This window comes from Neophocaena asiaeorientalis, unplaced genomic scaffold (assembly GCF_003031525.2).
Source record: "Neophocaena asiaeorientalis asiaeorientalis breed wild unplaced genomic scaffold, Neophocaena_asiaeorientalis_V1.1 scaffold258, whole genome shotgun sequence".
NCBI lineage: Eukaryota > Metazoa > Chordata > Mammalia > Artiodactyla > Phocoenidae > Neophocaena > Neophocaena asiaeorientalis.
Window position 1 is genome coordinate 3260349 of NW_020172591.1, and position 12230 is coordinate 3272578.

The 12230-nt window shown below is 37.1% G+C and overlaps 1 protein-coding gene across 1 annotated transcript in view; it reads right to left on the reverse strand.

Annotated features, from left to right (window-relative positions):
- Window positions 1-12230, reverse strand: part of NDUFS1 (NADH:ubiquinone oxidoreductase core subunit S1) — a 32304-nt gene that overhangs the window by 10273 nt on the left and 9801 nt on the right. The window contains exons 9-14 of the mRNA XM_024738326.1: window positions 10595-10729; window positions 9805-9919; window positions 8755-8900; window positions 8270-8398; window positions 4411-4540; window positions 1285-1445 (exon numbers count right to left, since the gene is read on the reverse strand). Coding sequence (XP_024594094.1) covers window positions 1285-1445; window positions 4411-4540; window positions 8270-8398; window positions 8755-8900; window positions 9805-9919; window positions 10595-10729 — 816 coding nt within the window. The remainder of the gene's footprint in view (window positions 1-1284; window positions 1446-4410; window positions 4541-8269; window positions 8399-8754; window positions 8901-9804; window positions 9920-10594; window positions 10730-12230) is intronic.

The window sequence follows — 12230 nt, forward strand, 5'->3', positions numbered from 1 at the left end:
CATTCACTAATGCAAAATGAATTACATGTTAAGACGAAGGAAAGGTTAAAAAAATTATATATATTCATATTATACAGCCATTAATGTTTATGTTTATAAAGAATTTCTAATCATGAGGAAATTCTTGTTTGGTAATGAAAATCAATCAAAATCAGGACACAAAATTGCATACGCAGTATGACTTCAACTATATAACTAAAAAAATATTTATATACACACACAAAGAAACCCAGAACAAAGCACACAAAAACTGCAACAGTAATTATCTACAGATTGTGAACTATGGATAACTTCCATTTTTGTATTCTTTCTTCTCTTTCCAACTTTTCTAAATAAATCTGCACTACTGATATTGTCAGAGAAAAACCTCACTTTATTTGAATTCTCACGTTAGCTTACATTTGTTTTTTTTTTAATAAATTTATTTATTTTTGGCTGCGTTGGGTCCCCGGTGCTGCGGGCAGGCTCCCTCCAGCCGCGGCGAGCGTGGGCCACTCCCCACCATGGCACGCAGGCCTCCCACTGTGGTGCCCCCTCTTCCCCCTCACCCCCACCGCTGCAGAGCACAGGCTCCAGGTGTGCAGGCTTCAGTGGTTGTGGCACATGGGCCCAGCAGCCGCGGCTCGCAGGCTCCAGAGCACAGGCTCAGCAGTTGCAGCACACAGGCTTAGCTGCTTTGCGGCATGTGGGATCTTCCCGGGCCAGGGCCCGAACCCCCGTCCCCTGCATTGGCAGGCAGACTCTCGACCACTGCGTCACCAGGGAAGCCCAGCTTACATTTTTATCATTTAAAAGTCAGAGGACTTATTGCAATTTTTGAACCACAGTATATTAATATGATACAGATTTTTAAGATTTTTTAGCACTTACTGCAATTTGGATATTTTTAATATTATTTACTATCTTGGCTTCTTCTCACACAAAATAAAGGTTTCTATTTCACATCTGCTACTGAGATAATGTCACTAAATGTCGCTAAATATTAAGTTGTTTGTAAATCTAAATGTGACAGTGTACACAAAATATACACAAAATTATAGATTATAAAACAACTACTCGGGCTTCCCTGGTGGCGCAGTGGTTGAGAGTCCGCCTGCCGACGCAGGGGACACGGGTTCGTGCCCCGGTCCGGGAAGATCCCACATGCCACGGAGTGGCTAGGCCCGTGAGCCATGGCCGTTGAGCCTACGCGTCCAGAGCCTGTGCTCCACAACGGGAGAGGCCACAACAGTGAGAAGCCCGCGTACTGCAAAAAAAACAAAAAAAAACAACTACTCAACTTACCTATGAAGGATATTCATAACTTTCCAATCACCAGTAACACCACTACTCATCCGAATCTTTTGAGCAATGTTGGAAACAGCTGCAAGAATTGCTGCCCCATCATTTCTTTGGAGTGCAGAACTGCCTAAAACCACCATTGGTTTTTTAGCTTCCTTTAGGACCTTTAAGAAAAAAGAACTTTCATTTAAAAAAACATTAGAAGTGGGAAGGAAATCTAAAAAAGAGAGAATAAACGTGTATGTATAACTGATTCACTTTGCTGTACAGCAGAAACTAACGTAACATTGTAAAGCAACTAAACTCCAATAAAAATTAATTAAAAAATAAAATAAAGGGCTTCCCTGGTGGCGCAGTGGTTGAGAGTCTGCCTGCCGATGCAGGGGACACGGGTTTGTGCCCTGGTCCGGGAAGATCCCACATGCCGCGGAGCGGCTGGGCCCGTGAGCCATGGCCGCTGAGCCTGCGCGTCTGGAGCCTGGGCTCCGCAACGGGAGAGGCCACAACAGTGAGAGGCCCGCGTACCGCAAAAAAAAAAAAAAAAAAAGAAATAAAAAGAATTAGCTTTAAAAAATAAAATAAACAAACATTAGAAGTAACTAAATCTAACCAAATTTGCATCTATAATATGCTGTCCCAAGTTTTAGTTCTAATGTGAATGTCTTAATTTGCTAGTCGACATATGGATATACAAACAACCAGATTTACTCAAAAATCTCTTGCCAATGCTACTGTGAAATAGCTAAACTAGTATCAAATAAAACAGATTTTCAAAAAGGAATCATTGGGAATGAAAACTCTAGCCAAACATCCTTTGGTCAGAATGACTATGGATAGGTCCCAGAAAAAATTGAGGAATGTCCATACAGAGGTTCAGGTGATACTTTGTAACAGGAGAAACCATGCTGAAGTACCATGTCTACTATAGTCCATCTAGTCTCTAAATGCCCCAGACAGGGAGGAGAAGGTAGGGAAAGCAATGATCACTACATCACAATGCAGAATACCTTAAAGTTAAGGGCTTTGCTTTAAACCACAGTAACTACTTGAATACCAAAAACTGAGAGGAAATGCATCCCAAGTGCAAAAGAAACTGTACATACAGTGGAGGATGGAAAAATTAGAAGTAAAGCTGTAGACTATAACAGTTCACTCTCCTGCCCATCTTCTGTGTCATTCTTCAATAAATAGCTGGACCCAATCAATGAATCAGCATGAGAATTATGCCTAGATACTACAAAAAGGAGGACATTCACAAGAGGAATTTCCCAAGGAAATGTGAAGAGCTTTCAGTAGCCTCAAAAAAATAAGAAACAGTTTTCAATAGCCTCAAAGAAAATGAAAAACAATTCCTCACTTAAAAACAGAGCTCAGAGAAGTTACATAATAGAGAGTATTATGGAAGGTTTTCATCAGAGAATTCAAGAAAGAACTAGAAGAGAAACAAAGCAGAAATGAAAATCATTCCAGAAACAATAAAAAACAGAATTAAACATGACTATAAATACTGGGACAAGAAAGAGAGTTTATATGAAATTATATAAAATAAACTGAAAAAGAACAAAAAATAAAGAAAAAATGACAAGAAAAGATAGAAGAGGAGATCCAATATCTGCACTGTTAAGAGTTCTTAACAAAAAGCACTAATTAATAGAAAATACATTTAAATATATTAGAGAAGAAAACTTTCCTGACGAACACTCATCACCTTCTGGGGCATGGGGATGTGAACTAGAGAGAAGAGAAGGATTCTTCTCAATACATTAAAAAAAAATACTTTTGATCACAGTAACAATAATGATGTTATTCAAAACCGACAGACAAAGAAGTTGGGTTTGGCTGCTTTGTCCCCTCACACTTGACTTTCTTCTTGCCTACACCTGAAGCTGTCAGTAAAGCAACCATCCTGGAACCATGAGGAGAGGCTCACACAGGAAGGTAGGCTCCTGCCTTGATGACATCCTTGGACAACTGCACCATCTGTCAAACTGCTTACCTTCAGAACCACTGTTATGTGAGAAACAGAAACCTTTTACATTTTTTTAACAATCACCATCCCACATATCACACACACACACACACACACACACACACACAACCCCTAAAAGAAAGAGAATCTTGAATCTTCAGACTGAAAGCTGCATGTCCCATTAAAAAAAAAATGGTAGAGAACCACCATCGGTAAGACTCATTCTAGTGAAGTTACTAAATTTCAAAGATAAAAAATCAAGCATGAAGTATCAATAAGAAAGTATCTAGACAACAACAACAAAAAATAGGACAGGATTGGAAGAGACTATGGCTGACACTGGGCTTCTCCACAGTTACAAAAGGCAGTATCTATAAAGTTCAGAGGGAAAAAAAAGTATAACCCTAGATCTTTATATCCTGTCAAGGCTCTCTTCAGGAATAAAATAAACATTCTCAAGCAAGAAAGAACTGAAGGAATGGTGCACTTACATCTCCTCTTGAAAACAAAAACAAAAACAAACAAACAAAAACAAACCCAAAAGCTCTAAACTCCAGATGGCAATTAAATGAATGTAAATAAAGAACTTAGTAATGAAAAAGTCATGTAAAAAAAACTGGTGCGGGACTTCCCTGGTGGTCCAGTGGTTAAGACCCCACACTTCCACTGCAAGGGGCATGGGTTCGATCCCTGGTCCGGGAAGTAAGATCCCACATGCCGCGTGGTGTGGACAAAAAAAATAAATAAATAAAAAACAAACAAAAACTGGTGAAATTTCTTTAGGAATAATAACCCTTGCTGTAAAGAAAGATTTCACTGAAGTTTAAAGTTTAATTCTTTCAGTTTTACTTCATTTTTTAATGATAACTTCGAGTAAAATTAAACTCTGATAAATAAAAATGTACAGTATGATTTCATTTTTGTTTACCTATCCATCCATCTTGCTCTATATATGAATAGAGAAATGACTGTATGATGTTTCATCAATGCTTGTTTGGGGTAGTGGGATTTTGGATAATGTTTACTTTCTTATATATTATTTTTTATGTTGCTATATATACGTAGTTTTTAACAGCAATCACATATTATTCCAAAACTAATAAATTTTAAAAATAATACTTAAAAATCAAAAAGAGTAGATACATATAACTCAAGAGCACCTGGCTGAAAGGATGGCTGCCCGAAGCAATGTCTTGAAGAATTTTGGGAGAATCTCCCAGATGGTCGTAGCTGTAAGTGAGATCAACAGGGCTGCCTATAAGGGCCACTTTTAAGTCATTGTGGAGCCAACTGAAAGAAAACAACAGAGTTTTTAGAGCTAAATCACTAAGTTAGCAGTTACTGGTCTCTTCAATGCTATGTGCTACATCTATTTAAATTAGAAAATGTTAAAAGCACTAAAGCCCTCCCAGAACATTTAACTTTAACAGATATTATTGCATACCTTTCAAAAATAAAGTGTTGTAAAAAATACAGGCATACCTTGGAGATATTGTTGGTTCCTTCCCAGACCACAAAATAAAGTATCACAATAAAGCAAGTCACACAAATCTTTTGGTTTCCTGGTGCATATAAAAGTTATATTTACACTACACTGCAGTCTATTAAGTGTACAAAATCATTATGTCAGAAAAACAATATACACACCTTAATTAAAAAATACTTTATTGCTAAAAACATGCTAAACATCGTATGAACCTTGAGTGAATGGAAATCTTTTTGCTGGTGGAGAATCTTGCCTCGTGCTGATGGCTGCTGACTTTGATCAGGGTGGTGGTTGCTGAAGGCTGGGCTAGCTGTGGCAGTTTCTTAGAATAAGACAGTAATGAAGTGTGCCACACCGATGATCTCTTCCTTTCATGAACAATTTCTCTGTAGCGTGCAGTGCTGTTTGATGGCATTTTACCCACGGTAGAAATTCTTTCACAATTGGGAGTCAATCCTTTCAAATCTGGCTGCTGCTTTATCAACTTAAATTTATGTAATATTCTAAATCCACTGTTGTCATTTCAACAATTTCTTCACAGAATTCACCAGGAATAGATCCTATATCAAGAAACTACTTTTTTTGCTCATCCATAAGAAGCAACTCTTCATCCATTAAAGTTTTATCATGAGATTGCAGCAATGCAGTCACATCCTCAGACTCTACTTCTAATTCTAGTTCTCTATTTCCACCACATCTGCAGTTACTTCCTCAGCTGAAGTCCTGAGCCCCTCGAAGTAATCCAGGAGGTTTGGAATCAACTTCTTCCAAACTCCTTTTTAACACTGGTATCTTGACCTCTTCCAATGACTCAAGAATGTTCTTTTTTTTTTTGCGGGCCTCTCACTGTTGTGGCCTCTCCCGCTGTGGACCACAGGCTCCAGACGCGCAGGCTCAGCCACCATGGCTCATGGGCCCAGCCACTAGGTGGTATGTGGGATCTTTCCGGACCCGGGCACGAACCCGCGTCCCCTGCATCGGCAGGTGGACTCTCAACCGCTGCGCCACCAGGGAAGCCATCAAGAATGTTCTTAATGGCATCTAGAATGGTGAATCCTTTCCAGGTTCTCAATTTACTTTCCATCAGTAGAATCACTAGCTATGGCAGCTACAGCCTTATGAATGTATTTCTCAATAATAAGACCCAAAAATCTTACTCCTTGATCCATGAGCTGCAGAATGGATGTTGTGTTAGCAGGCACAAAACAACATTAATCTCATTGTATATCTCCATCAGAGCTTTTGGGTGATCAGGTGCAATTATCAATTAGCAGTAATATTTTGAAACGAATCTTTTTTTCTGAGCAGTAGGTCTCAACAATGGGCTTAAAATATTGAGTAACCCATGTTGCAAACAGATGTGCTATTATCCAGGTTTTGTTGCTCCATTTACTGAGTACAGGCAGAATAGCAAAATTCTTAAGGGCCCTAGGATTTTTGGAATGGTTAAGTTGAGCACTGGCTTCAACTTCAGGTCACCAGGTGCATTAGCCCCTAACAGAGTCTGTCCTTTGAAGCTCTGAAGCCAAGCACTGACTTTTCTTCTCTAGCTATGAAAGTCCTTCTCCAGCAATGGCATCTTTTTCCAATATAAGGCTGTTTCATCTACACTGAAAAATCTGTGGTTTAGTGTAGCCACCTTCATTAATTATCGTAGCTAGATCTCCTGGATAACTTGCTGCAGCTTCTACATCAGCACTTGCTGCTTCACCTTGCCCTTTTACGTTATGGAGACAGCTTCTTTCCATAAATCTCATGAAACAACCTCTGCTAGCTTCAACTCTTCTTCTGCAGCTTCCTCACCTCTTTCAGCCTTCAGAATTGAAGAGAGTTACGGCCTTGCTCTGGATCAGGTTTGGCTTAAGGGAATGTCATGGCTGGTTTGATCTTCTATCCAGACCACGCAAACTTTATCCATTATCAGCAATAAGGCTATTTTGCTTTCTTATCATTCATGTGCTCATTGGAGTAGTACTTTTAATTTCCCTCAAGAACTTTTCCTTTGCATTCACAACTTGGCTAACTGGCACAAGAGGTCTATCTTTTGGCCTGTCTCGGCTTTCAACAAGCCTTCTTCAGTAAGTTTAATCATTTCTAGCTTTTGATTTAAAGTAAAAGATGTGCAACTCTTTCTTTCACTTTGACACTTGGAAGCCATTGTAGGTTATTAAAACACACCAACATTTATTAAATTCACCATATTATATGGGTATGGTTTGTGGTGTCCCAAAACAATTACAACACTAACATCAAAGATCACTGATCACCATGATAAAATGTAATAATACTGAAAAAGTTTGAAATATTTTGAAAATTATCAAAATATGACAGAGACACAAAGTGAGCCGATGCTGTTGGAAAATGGCACCAAAAGACTTACTTGAATGAGGGCTGCCATAAACTTTAAATTTGCAAAAAAAACACCATATCTGCAAGTACAATACAGCAAAGTGCAACAAAATGAGGTAAGCCCGTACACACCAAAGAAACTCAATGAATTAATTTGCTGTGTTAGAATGCTAACTCTAAGCTAGCTATAAACAAAGACTTTAATTTTAGAATAAATGATCTGTAGTTTTTATTTTGTCATACTTACATAGCAGAGTCAGTTACCTCCTAATTATCCATTAAGGCCATTTAAATAAATTTCATAAAAAACAAACTACATCATTCATATTTATTCTCTATGACAAGGAAGTATGGATCCAGCTCCTCCAAAAATAGTTATAAATGTGGTGACCATGTAACTCTGGTTTGTCAGAGACAGTGGTGGTTTTAACCTGTCATCCTGGAGTAATTAACAACTCCCCTTTCTACTCTCAACAGTGTCCCAGTTTAGACAATCAATTATATGGTCGATCTATTAAGTCTCTAAGATATAAAAAGATGGAGAGTCATTCTACAAAATAACTGGCCTGTACTCTTCAAAAAAAATGTCAAAAAAGGAGACTGAAGAGTCATGACACTGACTGCAATGTGTAACTCCAGACTGGATCCTGGGCAGGAAAAAAAAAATTTATAAAAGAAATTATGGAAGAATCAGTGAAATCTGAACACAAACTATAGATTAGATAAGAATACTGTATCAATAGTAAATTCTTGATTAAATAATCAAAATCCTAAATGGAGAATATCCCTTGTTCTTAGGAAATCCACACAGAAGTACTCAGTGTGGGATAAAAAGAGCATTATGTCTACAACCTACTTTCAGATGGTTATATTCAAACAAATATATACATGGAGAGAGAATAAAAAAATATATGAAACATGAACGTCGACTAATTGGGTGAACATTACACAAAAATGGGTATACAAAGAACATTTCAAGTATCTTGAATTATTTCAAACTAAAAAGATAAAAAGATCAGCAGGGGGAGAAGCGGGGAATGGAGCTGTTAGAAATTGCCCTCCAATTATCTTTTGGAGTCTCACTCCCACTAACATTATTTGGAATCAGCTAAAATAGTCATTTTCTCATATATAAAAGAAATTATCATATAAATGTTTTTAAAACCCTGAATATTATTACTAACCTCTTTCGAATTCTAGCATTAAATAGTGGTGCCTCAAAACGTGGATTTGTACCAACCAGGAGGACAACATCTGTCTCTTCCACACCGGCAATTGTAGTATTAAGAAGATAATTGGAACGTAGATCTGTGCTAGAAACACGAAATATAAAATGCAAGTTTTACTTTAAAACTAATACACACTGACAATCCATGAAATACTCTCCTGTCATCAAACCCATGGCACTCCCAGACAAAAAAAGAATCTATGAAGCATTCTTAAATTACATCAAAGGTTCAGATACTTATTAATAACTGGATTCTCTAATAGCTCCTGGTCTGACTTTGGTCTATATGTGATAATAAGCTGGTTGGTATGTTGGAGTATCCAAGCTGTCACATAAAAGTCATTGATGCCATAGATGTGTTGGTTTAAACACAACTTGTAACCAGAAAAAAAAAAAAAGAAAGAAAAAAAAAAGCCTAGATTCTAGCTTCAAACTTCTCACCCAGCTCCTGTGGTAGGGAAGACCTCTTCAGTGCATAGGGTGTCAGAGTCCACTCTATTAAGTAAATCTTTGAGAGATACTAGGGCTTCAGCATCCACCAAGCCACCTGCGATTGCTGCCACATCGTTGCCTTGAAAACTCTGCAACTAAAAATGGATGGAAAGGCTATCACCAAGAAACCTTCGTTCAGCAAAGGATCACAATGAAATGTTCAGAAAACAAAACAATAATGTCATTTTCAAGTACAATAAAAGGAACAAACTTCTAACTAAAACGTCCTCACATTAATTATTAATCTGAAAGTGAGAAGCAGAAGCGTATGTGGGGCCAAGGTTAATAACATCAGCCTGGAATAAAGATGTATGTATGTATTTATTTATTTATGGTTGCGCTGTGTGGCATGTGGGATCTGATTCCCTGACCAGGGATCGAACCTGTGCTCCCTGCAGTGGAGGTGTGGAGTCTTAACCACTGGACAGCCAGGGAAGTTCCTGTTTGTTTTTAAATTAGGAACAAAGGGTCTCAAAATGAGGTCTGGAAGATGAAGACTGTGTAATTATATTTAAATACAACTTCATCTGAAGGATCTGTCATTCCTTCAAGCCCTTTATGTATGTTGCTTTTCTCTGACCAGGCCATTCCCCGTTTTTGCTCTGGCAAGCTTGTATTCATGCTTAGACTTTGCCTAAGGAGTCACCTTACCTATGTGACACGATACCTGGTTAGGCATCCCTCCAACGTGCTCTCTCATATATCATTTTCTGCACAACTACCCAAAGCAGCATATGATAATTGCTTAATTACGCATCTTTTCCTAAAAGACTGTGGGAGGTTAAGAACTATGTGCTAATGGTCTTTATATCCCTACATCTAGCATGACATGTTGTACAGTTCTCAATACATGTTTTCTTTTTTTCCTCAATAAATGTTTGTTAAATGGAAGATAATCTTGGCAAGATGAAAGAAGTGAAGAGAAACATATCCCCTCTTCATTAGAAAGATGTGCCTTGGAAATCACAAATATAGTTATTCTATACTTCAATTTTTTACCATTCCAGCTACACGAGAGAGTGCGTCCTCCCAGGTGGTGTATGTTAAAAGCCCCTTTTCATTTCTGACCATCGGCTCGGTAAGTCTTTGACGTTTTAGCCCATCATAGGCAAATCTAGATAACAGAAATTATACCATTTGTGGAATCTTGTTAAAAAAGGCAACTATAATTTTCAAGTTTAAAATCTAAAAGAAATGTTATTAAAATACAGTACTGGTTAAAGGTCAAATAGAACAAACACTTGGATAAAATAATTATTCCAGGTTTCTTTGGAGATGAACTAATAAATATTCTACAAACATCATCTAAAACTAAAATACCACCTAAAATGTTTGAGTTCTTATAATTTATTTTCAGCTACCTGAATAATCTTAAAATTACAATACACAAGAAATCTGGTAGCTGAAAAAGCCAAACCATTTATAAAACTTAAGTATCTTTAGATATTTCATCAAAATTATATTGTGCAAATCTAACTTATATCTAGCTTCTATTCTCCAATGAAACAGAGGCAAACTGAAATAGATAAAGTATCTTAATTTACTTCAATTTCTCTATCTGGGAGGAAAAAACATATTTCTCAATATGAAAGCCAGTTAATATGAAAGCCAGTGATATACCTAGGACTATTAAAGTCAGTTTTGTCTAATTCTCTATAAAACAGTCCAGATTTCAATAGTCTATATACATTAATTTGCAAATATAAAAGACTGTTCCTTAATATTAAAATTATTATAAAATTTCCTTTAAATCAAGTCCAAAAGTTAAAGGAAACAATATAGCACATACCTGGTTTTATCAGAGATCCACTCTTCATTGATGTCCTCATGCATCCTTGGCAAAATCCTCATTACCTCTCCAGTTCTTGTGCTGACCACAATATTACTTCCAACTGCATCCATTACATCAATGGATTCTGTCTTTCTAAGAAAATAAACACATATATTTACTAGTTGATTTTGAAAATAAAATGTTACTGGGTTTACCAAAAACAAAAAATTTTACAAATTTCCTTTCTGAATTTCTAAAACTAATGGAACTCAGAGGAACTGTGATTTAAAAAATTAAATAAATAAAAATAAATAAATAAAATAAATATACCCTCATATTTGAACAGACCGTAATGCAAAAATGAAGCCTTTAAAACTGTTATCTAAAACAGAAACCAACTGGAACAGCTGCAAATAGCGAAATATGGACAATTAGAGTATCAAAATAAATAATAAGAGGGGCAAGATTTTGGGGTATGGCTGATTAAGGTGCTTGACAAATCCTCCCCCCAAAAACAAAAATAAAGCTAGACAAAAACTGACAAAAGCAACCAATTTAGCTCTTTGGAGAGCTAACAAAAGCACACAATATCATGAAAAGCTTTCATGTGTGGGAAAAACTCCTGAACTTCAAGAAAGAACAGCGGAAATTAGTGGTGTTCTGACTTGGGACTATTCTTATCCCCTTTCCTACCACCTTGAACTGGATGGAAGTTCTGCCAAGATGGGACAAGCTATGAAGACAGGAGCTTCTTTCTTTCCTACAGACAAGGCTCACTCGTTTTGAAGAAATGGCAAAAGTTGTCTGTGGAAGTGGTATCTTGGAGGTCATTGAGCCGAGGAAAGTCAAGAGTACTAGCCTGAGGCTGTAGTCACAGTCAGGGCAAGCATTCCTAGCAGAGGCTGCACATATGTGCAGCTGAGACCAGAGAGAGCCCCAGGCTATTCATACTCTCCTGGACAATAGAGAGACCCAAAAGACCTGGTGTAAAGTACAAGCTGAGTAGACTTGAAAACAGCCTTATCTCTGAATATGCTCTTCTATCCACACACAGATCCAATGGCAGAGGATGAAAGCTTTACTGGCTCAAAGAATTTAAGCACAGTCATTATCTGACTACTAAGCTATACAGACGCAGGAGCAACTCCTAAGAAGCCTTGCTTAAAAATAAAAACAAGAATATTAAAAGATGTTCAAAGAAATAAGGAAAATCATGTTTAAAGATTAAAGGGAAGTATGAAACATTGAATCAACAAAGATTCCCAGTAAGGATACAGAAATTACAAAAAAGAACAAAATAGAAATTCTGGAGTTGGAAAATATAACTGTAATAAAACAAATCACTATAGGGGTTGAACAGCAGATTTGAGATGACAAAAGAATGAATGAATGAACTTGACAACAGATCAACAGAATTCATCCAATCTGAAGAATAAAGAAAAAAAAAGTTTTACGAAAAATGAATAGTGTCTCAAAGACCTGTGACACAACATTAAGTGTAGCATTTGTATGTATTATGGAGAGGAGAAAACACTCTCTATTTAGACATTTCAATTATGTACTGTCTCCTCCCTGCCCCCAGCTCCGTAAACCTTTTGTATACACAAATACATGGTTTAAAGTCTGGAATTTTTTTTTTTTTTTTTAAAGCCTG